Source organism: Tiliqua scincoides, chromosome 2 (genome assembly GCF_035046505.1).
Source record: "Tiliqua scincoides isolate rTilSci1 chromosome 2, rTilSci1.hap2, whole genome shotgun sequence".
In the NCBI taxonomy this organism is placed as follows: Eukaryota; Metazoa; Chordata; class Lepidosauria; order Squamata; family Scincidae; genus Tiliqua; species Tiliqua scincoides.
Window position 1 is genome coordinate 55485 of NC_089822.1, and position 18959 is coordinate 74443.

General features: G+C 52.9%; 1 protein-coding gene across 1 annotated transcript; it reads left to right on the forward strand.

Moving 5' to 3' along the window:
• Window positions 1–116: 116 nt before the first annotated feature.
• HINT2 (histidine triad nucleotide binding protein 2) lies at window positions 117–2280 on the forward strand. Its single transcript, XM_066615700.1, has 5 exons — window positions 117–429; window positions 844–981; window positions 1227–1331; window positions 1545–1617; window positions 2110–2280. Exons 1-5 carry the CDS (start codon window positions 376–378, stop codon window positions 2199–2201), a joined length of 462 nt encoding a protein of 153 aa, XP_066471797.1. The 5' UTR covers window positions 117–375; the 3' UTR covers window positions 2202–2280.
• The last annotated feature ends 16679 nt before the right edge of the window (window positions 2281–18959 follow it).

The following is an 18959-nucleotide window of genomic DNA, read 5'->3' on the forward strand; positions in this document are numbered from 1 at the left end:
TTGTCGCAGTGGCTCTTTCCGGAGGGGCTGTAGGGCTGGTGCCAGCACAGCTGTTTGCAGCAGGGCCTGGGGGGGCAGCGTTGCCCTTCCGGAGCAGGGCCTGGTGCGGTGGTGCTTCTCCAGTGCCGGGGCTGTCCTGGGAACGCTCCCACTTCCGGGCAGGGCAAGCAGCACCCTGAGGGCTGCCCTGGCACGGGGGGTGCCCCCCCGGCCTCTGCGCTGGGTCTGGCGCGCGCAGTCAGTCGGAGCCTTGGGGCGCCCCAGGCGCTGCTCGCTGGCCAGAGCGTTCACCAGCCTCTGCGCGCCGCCCGCCCGGCCTTCCGAGGGGAGGCGGCGGCGCTGGCTCGCTGACCGCGGAGGGGGCGGGGCCGGGCGATGGCGGCGGTGCTGGCGCGGGGGCTGCGGCGCGGCTGGCAGCGGGCCGGGCAGGTAGGCGCCGCTCGCTCGGCGGGCCCCCGTCTCTGCGCCCCTGCGGGTCTGGGCCTCCTGCGCTGCCGCGCGCGGAGCTCCGGGCTGCTCGGGGGCGGGCCGGCGCGGCCTCTGCACCTCGCGGGGAAGCCTCGCTGACTCCGGGCGCCGGCGGCGGGCCGCGCGTGCCGGCAGCTCCGGCTTGCCCGCGGACCTCGGCTGGCGCCAGGGCCCGGGCGGGGGCGTCTCTTGCCTGGGGCGGGAAGCACGAGGCGCCCCAGCCCTGCTCGGCGGGGAAGAGGCCGCGGGCTGCGCTGGCGCCTGCCGCGCGGCTGCCGCAGGGGGCGCCCTCGGAGGGGCTCCGGCGCGCGCGGAGCCGGAAGCCGAGACCTCCTTTGGGTCGACGGCACCCGGTCCCGTCTGTCTGTCCTGCAGAGAGCGTTTGCGGCGGCTCAGGGGCCCGACGGGGAGGTGGCCCGGGCGCGGCGCGCGGCTGCAGAGCCGGGGCCCAGCATCTTCAGCAGGATCCTGGACGGCTCCATCCCGGCGGACTTCCTCTACCAGGACGACCAGGTGACCTTCCTTCTCTTCGCTAGTCGCCTGCCCGGTGGCGCAGCGCCAGCAGCCCAGGCCTGCAGCAGGGGCTCGGGGCTCGGCTCTGTAGCGTCCACATCCCTGCTGCGCTGGGTGTTCAGGGCCCGCGTCCTGAATACGGGGTGCCAGAGTGCCCTTGAGCATGAGCAGGGAGCCGCTGTAGCCGTGCACGGGGAACAGAGCCCCTCCCTCACTGGTACTGCTGTCTCTCTCCTGGTCCACAGTGCGTGGCCTTCCGCGATGTGGCCCCAAAGGCCCCTGTGCATTTCCTGGTGATCCCAAGGCGCCCCATCCCCCGCATCAGTCACGTGGCTGAGAGCGATGCCCAGGTGAGCAAGGGGTGGGGGTGCTCACCTTGCTCAGGCCTGGGTTCCAGCAGTCTCCGTGAAGCCCCACTTTGATGGCATATTGTGGAAGTCTTGCTTGTCCCAGAGGCTTGGGCGTCTCTGTGGAAGAGGGAGCAAGTCCATGCGCCTCACCCCACCAGCTCTGCAGGGCTCTGAGCAGGGTTGTCCCTTGACGTGGCCTATCCCCATCTCCAGCTCCTGGGGCACTTGTTGGTGGTTGCAAGTCAGACGGCAAAGGCGCAGGGCCTCTCTGAAGGCTACCGGGTGGGTGAGTAGCAGCCCATCCCTCTCCCTCCTTGGAGTGTTTTGAGTCGCCCATGGCCACGGAGCTGCACCCCTGAGTTGGTGGACCATGGGTGGCTGCAGTGGCACTTCCCTCCCATCTGGGATCAGAGCTCTGGCAGAGCTGAAGATTCCACAAGGTTGGCGCCAGGCGGAGGGGGGGCTCCCAATCGGAGGAGTGTGTCAGAGTGGCCTCTCTTGCGAACTGCAGCAGGGAAGCTGCCCCTTTTTCTGGACTTCCCTCACCAGGCAGGGTCTTCTGCACACCACTGTAAAGTGGACCTGTAGACAGTGCACACCCCAGTAACTCTGCTACTAGGGTGTGGTCATTTTGTTCCAGGGCTGTGTGGAGGCTCACTGGCCGCACAACCTCCCCAACCCTAAGGCTGGCAGGGATGCCCTTGGCGCGTGGTGCTGGGCTGGGAGCCTCGCTCTCCGCCCAGGCACTGCCCTGCAGGAGCCCTCCTTTCTCTTTCAGTGATCAACGATGGGCAGCACGGAGCCCAGTCTGTCTATCATCTGCATCTCCACGTGCTGGGCGGGCGCCAGCTAGGCTGGCCACCTGGCTGAGTTCCTGACCCCAGCTGTGCCGGAGGTGGCAGGGCTGCGAGGAGACTCACCCATCACATAATAAATGGCTGCAGCAAGACCCACTTGTGATGATTCTTTGGGATGCTTGCCTTTCTTTCGGGGGCCACCTCTGGGAGTCTTGCTGCTTCACATGTCCCGTACAGCTGGAGCAGGGAGAGGGCTTGCAGTGTGGGTAAGGTAGTGCTTCAGAGCAATGAATCATGGAGCCCACCAGTGATCAGTTGATTTAATATTGCGTGGTACTCATGACCTGGTTAGAGAGGTAAATGTTACTGAGCCATTGGGGAACTGCGATCTGTTTCGACGTGTAGATCGGGGGAACAGTACCAAGCAAACCTGACACCAAAACTCTTGACCTCCGACAAGCGAACTTCCCTCAAATGAGGAGGCTGGTTAGAAGGAGGTTGAAAGGGAAGAATTCTTGTTGGCATCCTTCAGTCTCTGAAGACTATGGTATCGCGCTCTGAATAGTGTTCTGGAACAGTGTCCTCTCCAGTGCTTGAAGCCTGGGTAAAGTAGATATGGAGGATAGACTGTTACCCAAGCAGCAAATCCACCCTCTCCACGTCACTGAAATGGTCCAATGGAAAGGCAGAAACCAATACGGTTGGTTCCAGCGGCATCGCAGGAGTTGCCAGAATGTGACTGTGTTCAGCCATGAACTGCCTCAGGGACTCCGGCTCTGGGTTTTGCCTCGAGGTTGACTCCTGAAGCCTTTTCCATAACTGGATGTAGCCACAAGGCAGTGGAGGTTTGGGATCAGAGTTCTCTCAGATGAGCTGCCTTCCCAGACTGACGAGTCCCATCTACCCGGAAGGGAAGATTAAAAGAGTCCAGTCTCTCCAGAGTGCATGGAGGCTGTTTAAAACAACAGTCATAGAAGCCCAGTGGAAGTGTGTACCGCAAAGGAGGAAGGGTTCAATTAAGTCTAGGAGGATGCCAGCATGGCTAACAAGCCAAGTTAGAGAGGCTGTGAAGGGCAAGGAAGCTTCCTTCCGTAAATGGAAGTCTTGCCCTAAGGAGGAGAATAAAAAGGAACATAAACTGTAGCTAAAGAAATGTAAGAAGATGATATGGGAGGCCAAGAAAGACTTTGAGAAATGCATGGCCAGAAAAATTAAGGGAAATAATAAAAGCTTCTTCAAATATATTAGAAGCAGGAAACCTGCCAGAGAAGCAGTTGGCCCTCTGGATGGTGAGGGAGAGAAAGTGGTTATAAAAGGAGACTTAGAGATGGCAGAGAAATTAAATGAGTTCTTTGCATCTGTCTTTATGGCAGAAGACCTCGGGCAGATATATAGAATCTCAAAACACACAGACGAACAAGCCTTGCTGAGGGAGAACCAGCCTGGCTTCTGTAAGGGTACGTCTTGCCTCACAAACCTTTTAGAATTCTTTGAAAGGGTCAACAGGCATGTGGATGCAGGAGAACCTGTAGACATTATATATCTGGACTTTCAGAAGGTGTTCGACACAGTCCCTCACCAAAGGCTACTGAAAAAACTCCACAGTCAGGGAATTAGAGGGCAGGTGCTCTCCTGGATTGAGAACTGGTTGAAGATCAGGAATCAGAGAGTGGGTGTCGATGGGCAATTTTCACAATGGAGAGAGGTGAAAAGCAGTGTGCCCCAAGGTTCTGCCCTGGGACCGGTGCTTTTCAACTTGTTCATACATGACCTGGATGCAGGGCTAAGCAGCAAGGTGGCCAGATTTGCAGATTATACCAAACTTTTCCAAGTGGTGAAGACCAGAAGAGACTGTGAAGAGCTCCAGAAGGATCTTTCCAAATGGAGACTGGGCAGCAAAATGGCAGATGCATTTCAATGTAAGTAAGTGTAAAGTCATGCACATTGCGGCAAAGAATTAAAACTTTACATATAGGCTAATGCAGTGGTTCTCACACATTTAGCATTGGGATCCACTTCAGAATGAAAATATGTCAGGACGCACCCAATGTGATGTCATTTCTGGAAGTGTCATCATCAAGCAGGAATATTTTTAACAATCCTAGGCTACAATCCTACCCACACCCAGGAGGACCTGTTGGATATGCCCTAAGAGGATTTCTTGCCTAAAGCAGGGGGTTGGACTGGATGACCTATTAGACCCCTTTCAACTTTATGATTCTAAGTCCCATGTACTATCAGTGTTTATTATTTTAACATAGTAGGTCGTTAACAGTACAGATCTATAACATTTCCCCAAATGCAGTGACATACCATGTATGTAGCATCAAGTATAATACATTAAAAATAAAATATTGAAATGAATGGGGACCCACCAGAAATTGGCTGGCAACGTGCCTAGTGGGTCCCAACCCACAGTTTGATAAACACTGGCCTAATGGGTTTTGAGTTGTCTGTGACAGATCAGGGGAGTAATCTTGGGGTGCTGGTGGACAGCTCAAGTGTCGACCCAATGCATGGCGGCAGTAAAGAAGGCCAATTCTATGCTTGGGATCATTAGAAAAGGTATTGAGAATAAAACAGCTACTGTTATAATGCTGGTGTACAAATCGATGGTAAGGCCACACCTGGCACAGTGACCTGTGATCCTGGACCTGGCAAAGTTTGCAAACGAAACCAAACTTTTTTGAGTGATAAAGACCAGAAACAATTATGAGGAGCTGGTTTCATAGGATCCAGGAGGCATTGGGAATTGGTTGAAGACCAGGAAGCAAAGAGTGGGTGTCAATGGGCAATTATGACAATGGAGAGAGGTGAAAAGTGGTGTGCCCCAAGGATCTGTCCTGGGACCAGTGCTTTTCAACCTCTTCATAAATGACCTGGAGACAGGGTTGAGCAGTGAAGTGGCTAAGTTTGCAGACGACACCAAACTTTTCCGAGTGGTGAAGACCAGAAGCGATTGTGAGGAGCTCCAGAAGGATCTCTCCAGACTGGCAGAATGGGTAGCAAAATGGCAGATGCATTTCAATGTAAATAAGTGTAAAGTCATGCACATTGGGGCAAAAAATCAAAACTTCACATATAGGCTGATGGGTTCTGAGCTGTCTGTGACAGATCAGGAGAGAGATCTTGGGGTGGTGGTGGACAGGTCGATGAAAGTGTCGACCCCATGTGCGGTGGCAGTGAAGAAGCCCAATTCTATGCTTGGTATCATTGGAAAAGGTATTGAGAATAAAACAGCTAATATAATGCCATTGTACAAATCGATGGTAAGGCCACACCTGGAGTATTGTGTCCAGTTCTGGTCACCACATCTCAAAAAGGACATAGTGGAAATGGAAAAGGTGCAGAAGAGAACAACCAAAATGATGACTGGGCTGGGGCACCTCTTTACAAGGAACAGCTACAGCATTTGGGGCTCTTCAGTCTAGAAAAGAGGCACCTGAGGGGGTACATGATTGAGACATACAAAATTATGCAGGGGATGGACAGAGTGGATAGAGAGACGCTCTTTTCCTTCTCACATAACACCAGAACCAGGGGACATCCACTAAAATTGAGTGTTGGGAGAGTTAGGACAGACAAAAGAAAATATTTCTTTGCCCATTGTGTAATTAGTCTGTGGAACTCCTTGCCACAGGAAGTAATGATGGCATCTTGCCTAGATGCCTTTAAAAGGGGATTAGACAACTTTCTGGTGGAAAAGTTCATCATGGGTTACAAGCCATGATGTGTATGTGCAACGTCCCAATTTTGGAAATGGGCTATGTCAGGATGCCAGATGCAAGGAAGGGCACCAGGATGCAGGTTTCTTGTTATCTGTTTTGCTCCCTGGGGCATCTGGTGGGCCACTGTGAGATACAGGAAGCTGAACTAGATGGGCCCTTGGCCTGATCCTGCAGGGCTTTTCTTACGTTCTTAATGTCTTCCTTAGTCACCAAACATTCCAGGTCTTCCATCTTTGCTTGGAGACTTCAGGCATTTTCATAAAGGCACCTGTATTTGGGTTCCCGATAAATGGGCTGCTTATTTGCTCCTTTATCCCTGCAGCCTCTCATTCAGGCTCTCACATCCCATCGTGCTTCCACTCCCAGTTTCTACCCTCTTACCAACTTGTTCTCTAACCTCCCCATCCTCATTTCATAGGGATGAGGATTCCGGAACTGAATGCCCCTTGGCTCCTGTTGGCTTTCTCCCAGGGATCAGTTTAAAAGCTGCTCTGCCACCTTTTCAATGTTGTGCGCTAGCAGTCTGGTTCCATTTTTGTTCAAGTGAAGCCCATCCCTCTTTGACAGGCCTGGCTCATCCCAAAATGTCCTCAGTGCCTAACAAATCTAAACCCCTCCTCCTGACAACACCCTCTCATCCACACATGGAGACCACTGAGCTTTGCCTGCCCAGCTGCCCCTGCACATGAAACAGCACTTCCAAGAACATTGGGGTCCTGGCTTTGAACTTCCTAGCTAGCAGTCTAAATTTGACCTCCAGGACCTATCAGCTACATTTACCCCTGTGGTTGATGCCAACATGCACCACAACAGCTACCTCCTCCCCAGCACTCTCCACTAGCCTGCCTAGATGAGATGTGATGTCCACAACCTACGCACCAGCCAGGCAAGGCACTATGTGGTCCTCAGTGTCACAAACCCCGCTCTGTATGTTCCAGACAATGGAACTGCCCACTGCAAGAAAGCCCTGACCCCCCTCCTGCCTAGGAGTATCTTTGTTGTGACTGGATATGGACCTGTCCCCTTAAGAAGGGATCCTCCCTAGGGGATCAGTTCCCTGCTCTCCAGAGTAACTTTCTGCAGCCCTGTGACATCCTACCCTGGAGCTGCCCCCTGAGGGTGGAATGATGCCTACACGTGCCCAGGGGTCCCTCTCCACCTACCTCTGGTCCTCCAGGTTGGCACCAAGGCTTCAAGGGAGTGACCCATTCCCTGAGACCCTGGAGCTCCTTGCTCTGAAGACACACTCATGACTGATGCCGCAGAGGCATATAGTCATACCTCTGACATGCCATGCAGAACACTGGTGAGCCCTGGCTGTTGGACTGCATAGTTCTGTGTTTTGGGATTCTTAAGGAAGTCTAAGAACTGTGCCTGGAGACGTAGGCCATCTGTCAGCAGCGCCGAGAGAGTACCAAATATTCTTCTGCCCGCCTGGAGATGAGGAATCCGGACCTCCCCCATCCTTTGCCTCTGTGTCCTGAGGGGCTGGCTGGTTTCTTGTTTTCCGTCAGGAATAATAATATTCCCGAGAGTAGGGTGAGAACTACTCTGAAACTGTGGCAACAAAAGCAGGTGAGCAGACCCACAGCAACACAATGCAGCAGGATAACAGTCTTTCGTGGGAAGGAAAGCCATGTGGCTGCGCCAGAACAGGAAATGCAGCCAAACGAGAACCAGGCCTCCAGAGCCAGGGCTCTCCCACAAGCCTGGTCTCCTGAGGATCTGCGCTGCCCTCCTCTGAACCCATCTTGGTTTGCTTGCATCTTCCATGCTGGGCACCTGCTGAGGTGGCTTCCAAACGGGATTGGCCAGAGGTAGAATGGCTGAGGGTTTGGGGAGCCAGGAGAGCTAATGGAACATTCATGTGCCGGTGATGTGTTTCTGTGGTGAGCCAGCAGAGGGTGTTGCTGCTCGCAAACCAGATAAGGCAGAACTCCCAGCTAAGGGATCAGCACCCTAAAAGCCTGCAGTGCCCCAAAGAAGAACCTGTCTGTTGCAGCAGAAGCATTTGTGGACTGCAGGCAGGTGAAGTGAGGCAAGCAGGCAGCATGTCACTGCAGATGGATATAGCAAAAGGAGGGAAGGGAGCATAAAGAGTGGGGGTCTGAGTGCCATGGGGCACAGTCTGGGATCAGCAGCCTGCCATGGGCAAAGGCCATCCAGAGGCAGCAGAGAAAGCAGAGCCTCCCCTTTGTTAACCCAGGGAAGCTGTGCTGCCTCTGCCAGCCCAAAGGCTGTGGATGGCCACTGTGGTGCCCAAGAGGTCCTGCTGCAGAGGCCCCTCCTTGCGCATTGGGTGCTCAGGCATCCTTAATGTGGAAGTCCTGTTAGACTGAGGGCGCAATCCTAACCAGCAGTTATGCCTGCATAGGAGGCTGTGGAGGGTTGCAAACAGGCAGGCAGGCAGAAGCCTCCGCAATGGCTCCCGCACCTCCACTTGTGTCAGCGCTCTTGTGCGGATGCAAGCAACAAAGGTAGGTGTGGGGAGGGGGTGGGAGGGGAGATTCTGGGGGGGAGGGCGGGTGATGGGCGGCCCCGGGGGCGCGCGCATGGGGAGCCGGGGGCAGGGCTGGGACCTGGCAGTTATGCTGGATCCCAACCCCAGTCCCCAGAGAGAACGGAGCGGCTTCCAGCTGCTCCGCTCTCCTCGGACTTGTGCCACCTCCAGAGGTGGCGCAGGTCCGAGGAAATCCATAGGGGCATGCACCCTTACCCAGGGGTAAGGGGAAGAGCTCCCCCTTGCCCGTGGCTGAGCCGCTGCACTCAACGAACCTGTGTTGGATGCAGCGAAAGCCTCCTGGCTTGCCTGCTCCAGTGCAGTTTTGGATTGTGCCCTAAGTCAGATAGAAATTAAGGGCACAATCCTAACCCCTTATATCAGTGCTTTCCAGCACTGGCATAGCAGTGCCAATGGGAAATGTGTTGCATCTTGCAGTTGAGTGTCATTCACAGAGGCCTCCTCAAAGTAAGGGAATGTTCCCTTACCTCAGAGCTGCATTGCATTGCAGTGCTTTCCAGCACAGACACAAGGGATTAGGATTGCACCCAAAGGCCCAATCCTATCCAACTTTCCAACACCAGTGCAGCCCCGAGAAAAGGGAACCAATGTTCCCTTACCTTGTGGAGACTTCCATAACTACTCTCCCACCATAAGATGCAGTGCATACCTCTTTGGCACAACTACACCAGGGATAAGAAGTTGGATAGGTTTTGGCCCTAGGTTCAGGTTGAAAGAGAAGACATTACAGACCTAATTGACAAATTAAAGATCAATATCACCGGGCCCTGATGGCCTCCACCCAAGAGTTACTAAGGAACTGAAGAATGAAGTTGCTGATCTCTTCACTAAGGTATGCATCTTGTCCCTCAAAACGGCCACCGTGCCAGAGGATTAGAGGACAGCAAATGTCACACCAATGTTTAAAAAGGGAAGGAGGGGGGACCCGGGAAACTATAGGAGAGTCAGCCTAACATCTATTCCAGGTAAGATGGTGGAATGCCTCATCCAAGATAGAATTTCAAAACATAGATGAACAGGCCTTGCTGAGGGAGAATCAGCATGGCTTTTGTAAGGGTAAGTCTTGCCTCACAAAACTTTTAGAATTCTTTGAAAAGGTCAACAGGCTTGTGGATGCAGGAGAACCCATGGACATTATATATCTGGACTTTCAGAAGCCGTTTGATACAGTCCCTCACCAAAGGCTACTGAAAAACTCCACAGTCAGTCTAGGAATTAGAGGGCAGATCCTTTCCTGGATTAGGAACTGGTTGAGGACCAGGAAGCAGAGAGTGGGTGTCAATGGGCAATTTTCACAACGGAGAGAGGAGGAAAGTGGAGTGCTCCAAGGATCTGACCTGGGACCTGTTCATCCTTCAGTCTTGGAAGACTATGGTATCGCGCTCTGAATGCTGGTTCTGGAACAGAGTGTCCTCTTCAGTGCGCGAAGCCTGGGCAAAGTAGATATGGAGGATAGACTGTTACTCATGCAGCAAATCCGCCCCCTCCACATCGCTGAAATGGTCCAATAGAAAGGCAAAAGCCAATACGGTTGGTTCCAGCGGCATCGCAGGAGTTGCCAGAATGTGACTGTGTTCAGCCACAAACTGCCTCAGGGACTCCAGCTCTGGATTTTGCCTCGAGGTTGACTCCTGAAGCCTTTTCCGTAACTGGATGTAGCCACAAGGCAGTGGAGGTTTGGGATCAGAGTTCTCTCAGATGAGCTGCCTTCCCAGACTGACGAGTCCCATCTACCTATCCCATCTAGAGACCCATCTAGTCTCTTACAACAAGTACAGCCAAACTGAGAGCCTATTCTTATCCCCCAGCCCCCAGGGGTACAGCCCCCCTGTGACCTGTACTTTTCAATCTATTCATAGATGACCTGGAGGCAGGGCTAAGCAGCGAAATGGCCAAGTTTGTGGATGAAACCAAACTTCTCTGAGTGGTGAAGACCAGAAGTGATTGTGAAGAGCTCCAGAAGGATCAAGTCTAAGATATTAAAAATAAAATACTGAAATGAACGGGGACCCACCTGAAATTGCCTCCTGACCCCCAGTTTGAGGAACACTGGGCTAATGGGTTCTGAGCTGTCAGTGACAGAACTGGAGAGAGATCTTGAGGTGGTGGTGGACAGCTCAATGAAAGTGTCGACCAATGTGTGGTGGCAGTGAAGAAGGCTAATTCCATGCTTGGGGTCATTAGAAAAGGTATTGAGAACAAAACGGCTAATATTTTAATGCCGTTGTACAACTTGATGGTAAGGCCACACCTGGAGTATTGTGTCCAGTACTGTTTGTCACATCTCAAGAAGGACATAGTGGAGATGGAAAAGATGCAAAGGAGAGCAACCGAAATGATTACTGGGCTGGGGCACCTCCCTTACGAGGAAAGGCTACAGCGTTTGGGACTCTTCAGTCTGGAAAAAAGGTGCCTGAGGGGGAACATGATTGAGACATACAAAATCATGCAGGGGCTGGATAGAGTGGATAGAGAGACACTCTTTTCCCTCTCACATAACACCAGGACCAGGGGACATTCACGAAAATTGAGTGTTGGGAGAATTAGGACAGACAAAAGAAAATATTTCTTTACTCAGTGTGTAATATGTCTGTGGAACTCCTTGCCACAGGAAGTAGTGACGGCATCTTGCCTAGATGCCTTTAAGAGGGGATTGGACAAATATCTGGAGGAAAAGTTCATCACAGGTTACAAGTCATGGTAGGTTTGTGCAAGCTCTTGGTTTTAGAGGCAAGCTGCCTCTGATTGCCAGATGCAGGGGAGGGCACCAGGACGCAGGTTGTGCCTGTTGTCTTGTGTGCTCCCTGGGGCATTTGGTGGGCCACTATGAGATACAGGAAGTTGGACTAGATGGGTCCTTGGACTGATCCAGCAGGGTTCTTCTTATGTTCTTAAGTGCTGTTGTTGCTGGTACTTCAAGAAATATGCAGGAAGGCAAGCCATGGGGGGGGGGGGAGACACGTTAGCACCCCTGTCTATGTTCCTTTTTCACATACGCACACACACACTTGTTCTCTTTGTATGTGCTGGACATATATGTATGTGCTGTATGTGCTTTGTATGTGCTCGATGCAGGTGCTGGACTATCGGCTTGCGCTGAATGGGGTAGCACTCCCTCTGAAGGAGCAGGTCCGCAGCTTGGGGGTCCACCTGGACTCGCAGCTGCTCCTGGATTCCCAGGTGGCGGCTGTGGCTAGGGGGGCCTTCGCTCAGCTTCGGCTGGTGCGCCAGCTGCGGCCGTACTTGGATCGTGCAGACCTGGCCACGGTGATCCATGCCTCTGTGACATCGAGATTAGATTACTGTAACGCGCTCTATGTGGGGCTGCCCTTGAAGACGGTTCGGAAACTGCAACTAGTGCAGAATGCGGCGGCCCGTGTGGTTACTGGAGGTAGGCGGTTCGACTCTGTCAGTCCGCTTCTCCAGCGGCTGCATTGGCTGCCCATTCGTTTCTGGGCCCAATTCAAGGTGCTGGTATTGACCTTTAAAGCCCTATACTGCTCTGGACCAGGGTATCTTAGAGATCACCTGCTCCCGTACAATCCGGCTTGTCCTCTTAGGTCATCAGAGAAGGCCTTTTTACAAGTGCCGCCGCCTAAGGAGGTACATGGGGCGGCTGCAAGAAATAGGGCCTTCTCAGTAGTGGCACCAACGCTATGGAACTCCCTTCCCCCTGACTTAAGAATGGCTCCCTCTCTTGAGACCTTTCGGCGAGGCCTGAAGACCCTTCTGTTTAAACAGGCCTTCTGAGTTCTCGGCCTTTTAACATCTTTTCAACATCTTTTAATATTTTTTACAGGCCTGATTCTTTTATGACTTGCTGCTGCTCTATGCTCTTTTTACCTATTTTTTACTCTGACTGCTGTTTTTTATGATGTGTTAATATGTTTTTATTTGTTTTTAAATTATGTTTTTATATGTTGTAAGCCGCCTTGAGTCCCTTTGGGGAGAAAGGCGGGATAAAAATAAAGTTATTATTATTATTATTATGTATGCGATTTCAGCAGACCTGGGCGCAACCCACCAACATAAGAACGTAAGAACAGCCCTACTGGATCAGGCCATAGGCCCATCTAGTCAGCTTCCTGTATCTCACAGCGGCCCACCAAATGCCTCAGGGAGCACACCAGATAACAAGAGACCTGCAAGGCTTCCTGGGAATTGTAGTTAAGAACATAAGAACAGTCCCACTGGATCAGGCCATAGGCCCATCTAGTCCAGCTTCCTGTATCTAACAGCGGCCCACCAAATGCCCCGGGGAGCACACCAGATAACAAGAGACCTCATCCTGGTGCCCTCCCCTGCATCTGACATAACCCATTTCTAAAATCAGGAGGTTGCGCATACTCATCATGGCTTGCAACCCGTAATGGATTTTTCCTCCAGAAACTTGTCCAATCCCCTTTTAAAGGCGTCCAGGTCAGATGCCAGCACCACATCCTGTGTCAAGGAGTTCCACAGACCAACCACACGCTGAGTAAAGAAATATTTTCTTTTGTCTGTTCTAACCCTCCCAACATCAACACTGCAGTTGCACCTTGGCAAGTGTCCTCTCAACAAACTACAAGTCTCTTTTCATTGGCTCTCACTATGCCACCATCTTGCAACCTGCACAAGGAAGAGGGATGAGGATGGTTGACTTTGGTGTGTGGACCTTGTCAAGGAGGACAGTGGTGTGGTGTCAAGACTCCTGTTGTCCAGTGGGATGCCAAGGAAAGCTGCATCTCGTCCAGGATAGATGGAAGCTTACATTGGGCTGTTTTCCCTGCCAGCTAGCTAGGTGCTGGGGCACAGGCTTCATTGGCTGGCATCACCTGCCCAGTTGTTAGGAGCTCCAGAGGAATCCCAGGCTGGGTGATATAACTTTCAGGGGCAATGGGAATGGTGACCAGAGGGGGGATTTTTCAGTGGGGGGCACTGATCTTTGGAGGGAAAAAGCCATGTTGAGGTGCCAGGTGCCTGCACTCTCCGTTTTCAGGCATGGGGCTAAACACAGTTCCTCCCCACTCCCAGCATTCAGGTGGGAGGTGATTCCAGGTGTATCTGGGCTAAGGGTTGTCTAGAGATTTTCAAATAGTGCTTTGCTGTGACATTTTATAATGTGTTGTTTTGTTGAAAAGGCTGCAGGTGGGCAGTCCTCTCACCAGGGACCATGCGAGGGGGGTAAAGGGGTAATTTGTACCTGAGTCCAGGTCAAAAAGGGCGCCCAGGACCCAAAGAAGGGGGCCCCCAAATGTCCTTGGATCTTACATTTTCCAGTTTCACCTGGACTAACTGCCCCAGTGAGATAAGAAGAGCCCTGCTGGATCGGGCTGAAGGCCCACCTAGTCCAGCTTCCTGTATCTCCCAGTGGCCCACGCACGCAAGACCACAGACACAGCCCGAGTGCTGCTGCCCTCCCTGCCTCTGGCATCAGAGGCAGCCTGCCTGGAAAGCCAGGAGGGTGCACATACCCACGTGACTCCAGAAATCGGTCCGATCCCTGTGGCGAGGAGTTCCATAGACTAACGACAGCCCCCGCAGCTCGCAGCCCCTCCGTGCTGCGGCGCCGGAGAGGGCGGCGGCTCCGGGCCTGACGTCACGGCTGCTGGGCAGTCGGAGCCGGCGCGCGAGACTCGCTGCCGGCTGAGCATGGGCCGCGCCGGGCTCGGGAGGCTCCGGCTGCCGCTGCTGCCGCTGCTGCTGGCCTGGCTCGGCCCGGGGCGCCCGGCCGGTGAGTGGGGCGGGGCGGGGCGGGGCGGGTCCCGCGGAGCTGTCCGCGCTGCCGGTGCTGAAGGGCGGCGGGCGCTCCCTGGCCTGTGCACGGGCCCCCTCCGCCAGCCAGCCTGCCGCGAGGGAGGGGAAGGGCGGGCTCCCTGCCAGGGGCCACTCGCCGGCCTGCCGCCCTCCGCCCGTCTCGCCGCGACCCGCTGCCGGGGCCGCTGCGGAGGGCCTCGCGGCAGGCCGGCACTGCTCCGCGGGCAGCTGGAGCCAGGCGGCCGGCGAGCGCGCGCCCCGAGCCACCGCAGGCCCCTCTCCGGAGCAGAGGCTGGCGCGTGTGCCGCCCGCCCGCCCGCCGCCTGGGCCGGCGCTCCACTTCTGTGCCCGGACCGCCCTCCCCGCGGCAGCCGCGGTCCTCTCTGCGCCGCTCTTGTGCTGCTGTCGCCCGCGGGGCTGAGCGCCTTCCTGGGCGGAGGCGCGGGACGGGGAAGCGGGGGGGGTCTCGCCCCCGGACCCGCCAAGGCAGCTGGCGAGGTGCGTCCCGAGTGCCAGGCCCCACTGAGCGCGCGGAGGGAAGGCGCAGCAGAAAGCAGCTGTTTGTTGCTGGCCCCAAGCAAGGCCTCGGATCCTGCGCAAGATCCTCCCTGCAACTCACAGGCCGGCTAGCAAAGCCAGGAGGACAAGGGTCCAGGAACTCTCCACCTCCATGCCCAGTCCCCACCCCTCCGTAAGAACATAGCAACAGCCCCCCTGGATCAGGCCAGAGGCCCATCCAGTCCAGCTTCCTGCATCTCACAGCGGCCCACCAAATGCCCCAGGGAGCACACCAGATCACAAGACTAGGCAGGACTAGAACCCAGGGATTGAAACTGCAGGGAAGTCAAGTTAGGCTAGGCATCAGAAAGAGTTTCCCAGCCATCAGCAAGAACTGTTTGGCATTGGCTGCCTTGTGCAGTGGGCAGCTCCACCTCACTGGAGTTTTCCAAGCAGAGGCGGATGTACCAGCTACCTCTGCTGAGCAGCGGTTGGCCCAGATGACCTCCAAGTTCCCTTCCAAGTCTCACGGTCTATGGAAAGAGTGCAGGACAAGGCAGCGCATTTAATGGGTGGAAGAACTTACTCAGCATGGGAGCCATCAGCCCAAAACCACTTTGAATGTCTTTCCTTTTTCAGTCCAATCCAGTATGTATCTGAGTCAAGATTATTCTAGAGTCAAAAAGCAAGTTAGGAAGGGAGAATCAGCCTGGCTTCTGTAAGGGTAAGTCTTGCCTCACGAACCTTATAGAATTCTTTGAAAAGGTCAACAGGCATGTGGATGTGGGAGAACCCGTAGACATTATATATCTGGACTTTCAGAAGGCGTTCGACACAGTCCCTCACCAAAGGCTACTGAAAAAACTCCACAGTCAGGGAATTAGTGAACAGGTCCTCTCATGCACTGGGAATTGGTTGAAGACCAGGAAACAGAGAGTGGGTGTCAATGGGCAATTTTCACAATGGAGAGGTGAAAAGCGGTGTGTCCCAAGGATCTGTCCTGGGACCGGTGCTTTTCAGCCTCTTCATAAATGACCTGGAGACAGGGTTGAGCAGTGAGGTGGCAAAGTTTGCAGACGACACCAAACTTTTCCGAGTGGTGAAGACCAGAAGTGATTGTGAGGAGCTCCAGAAGGATCTCTCCAGACTGGCAGAATGGGCAGCAAAATGGCAGATGCGCTTCAATGTCAGTAAGTGTAAAGTCATGCACATTGGGGCAAAAAATCAAAACTTTAGATATAGGCTGATGGGTTCTGAGCTGTCTGTGACAGATCAGGAGAGAGAGCTTGGGGTGGTGGTGGACAGGTCGATGAAAATGTCGACCCAATGTGCGGCGGCAGTGAAGAAGGCCAATTCTATGCTTGGGATCATTAGGAAGGGTATTGAGAACAAAACGGCTAGTATTGTAATGCCGTTGTACAAATCTATGGTAAGGCCACACCTCGAGTATTGTTTCCAGTTCTGGTCGCCGCATCTCAAAAAAGACATAGTGGAAATGGAAAAGGTGCAAAAGAGAGTGACTAAGATGATTACGGGGCTGGGGCACCTTCCTTATGAGGAAAGGCTACGGCGTTTGGGCCTCTTCAGCCTAGAAAAGAGACGCCTGAGGGGGGGCATGATTGAGACATACAAAATTATGCAGGGGATGGACAGAGTGGATAGGGAGATGCTCTTTACACTCTCACATAATACCAGAATCAGGGGACATCCACTAAAATTGAGTGTTGGGCGGGTTAGGACAGACAAAAGAAAATATTTCTTTACTCAGCATGTGGTTGGTCTGTGGAACTCCTTGCCACAGGATGTGGTGCTGGCGTCTAGCCTAGACGCCTTTAAAAGGGGATTGGACAAGTTTCTGGAGGAAAAATCCATTACAGGGTACAAGCCATGATGTGTATGCGCAACCTCCTGATTTTAGAAATGGGTTATGTCAGAAGGCCAGATGCAAGGGAGGGCACCAGGATGAGGTCTCTTGTTATCTGGTGTGCTCCCTGGGGCATTTGGTGGGCCGCTGTGAGATACAGGAAGCTGGAGTAGATGGGCCTATGGCCTGATCCAGTGGGGCTGTTCTTATGTTCTTATGTTAAAGTGTTGGATAAATTGCATAAGAACATAAGAAGAGCCCCTGGATCAGGCCAAAGGTCCATCTAGTCCAGCTTCCTGTATCTCACAGTGGCCCACCAAATACCCCAGGGAGCACACCAGATAACAAGAAACCTCATTCTGGTGGCCCTCCCTTGCATCTGGCATTCTGACATAGCCCATTTCTAAAATCAGGAGGTTGCACATACACATCATGGCTTGTGACCTGTAACCTGTGTATGTGACCACATACACAGACCAACCACACGCTGAGTAAAGCTATATTTTCTTTTGTCTGTACTAACCCTCCCAACACTCAGTTTTAGTGGATGTCCCTTGGTTCTGGTGTTATGTGAGAGTGTAAAGAGCATCTCTCTACCCACTTAATCCTTCCCATGCATAATTTCGTATGTCTCAACCATGTCCCCCCTCAGGCATCTCTTTTATAGGCTGGAGAGGCCCAAACGCTGTAGCCTTTCCTCATAAGGAAGGTGCCCCAGCCCAGTAATCATCTTAGGGCCCACTCCTATCCAACTTTACAGCTCCAGTGTAGCCACAATGCAGCCCTGTGGTAAGGGAACACATTTCCATACCTTGAGAAGGCCCCAGTGATTGCCCCTCCACCACAGGAAGCAGCACAAACCCTACTGGCACAGCTGCACCAGCACTGGAAAATTGGATACAATTGGGCCCTTAGTCGCTCTCTTTTGCACCTTTTCCGTTTCCACTATGTCCTTTTTGAGATGTGACAACCAGAACTGGACGCAATACTCCAGGTGTGGCCTTGCCATCGGTTTGTACAACGGGATTATAATTTTAGTTTTATTCTCAATACCTTTTCCAATGATCCCCAGCATAGAATTGGCCTTCTTCACTGCCACCACACATTGGGTCAACGCCTTCATCAAGCTGTCCACCAGCACCCCAAGATCTCTCTCCTGATCTGTCACAGACAGCTCAGAACCCATCAGCCTATATGTGGAGTTTTGATTTTTGGAAGGAAGTTTGGTGTCGTCTGCAAACTTAGCCACCTCACTGCTCAGTTTCTCCAGGTCATTTATGAAGAGGTTGAAGAGCACCAGTCCCATGACAGATCCTTGGGGCACACCACTTTTCACCTCTCTCCATTGTGAAAATTACCCATTGACATCCATTTTCTGTTTCCTGGTCTTCAATAACAACAACAACAACAACAACAAGTGACTATTTATATACCGACTTTCTGGTCATTGGATTACTCCTCTGACTTTATTCAAGGCGGTTTACATAGGCAGGCATTTCTAAATCCCTCAAGGGGATTTTTACAATCATAGAGGTTCTCTTTCAAGAACCAACAACATTTCAGATGGATCTTCCTGGTCTGGTCTCACTTCTGGCCTCCAGTTGCCTCCCATGCAGGCTGACAAGCAGCTCCTTCATCTCTCACATGGAGGGGAGCCAAGACGCTTCTTCACTCTCACCAAAGAGCTGATAGCTTGTCAGCTGCAAGATCTCCTGATCAGGGATCTGTTGGTGGCCTCGAACTGGCGATCTTCCAATGTTATCTTCAGGCTAACAGAGGCTCTACCCTCTAGACCAGACCTCCTGCCCTGTCTTCAACCTGTTCTCAGTCCATGAGAGGACCTGCCCTCTAATTCCCTGACTGTGGAGTTTTTTCAGTGGCCTTTGGCGAGTGACCATGTCAAATGCCTTCTGAAAGTCTAGATATATAATGTCTACGGGTTCTCCCGCATCCACATGCCTATTGACTTTTTCAAAGAATTATATAAGGTTCGTGAGGCAAGACTTACCCTTACAGAAGCCATGCTGACTCTCCCTCAGCAAGGCCTGTTCGTCTATGTGTTTTGAGATCCTATCTTTGATGAGGCATTCCACCATCTTACCTGGTATAGATGTTAGGCTGACTGGCCTATAGTTTCCCGGGTCCCCCCTCTTTCCCTTTTTAAAGATTGGTATGACATTTGCTATCCTCCAATCTTCTGGCACCGTGGCTGTTTTGAGGGACAAGATGCATATTTGAGTCAAGAGATCAGCAACTTCATTCTTCAGTTCCTTAATAACTCTTGGGTAGAGGCCATCAGGGCCTGGTGACTTATTGATCCTTAATTTGTCAATTAGGTCTGAAACATCTACTCTTTTAACCTCTATTTGATTTAGGGGGCAATCCTAACCCCTGACATAAGGGCTGGCATAAGGACAAAGCAGCTCTGAGATAAGGGAACAAACATTCCTTTACTTTGAGGAGATGTCCGTGAGTGACACCCAA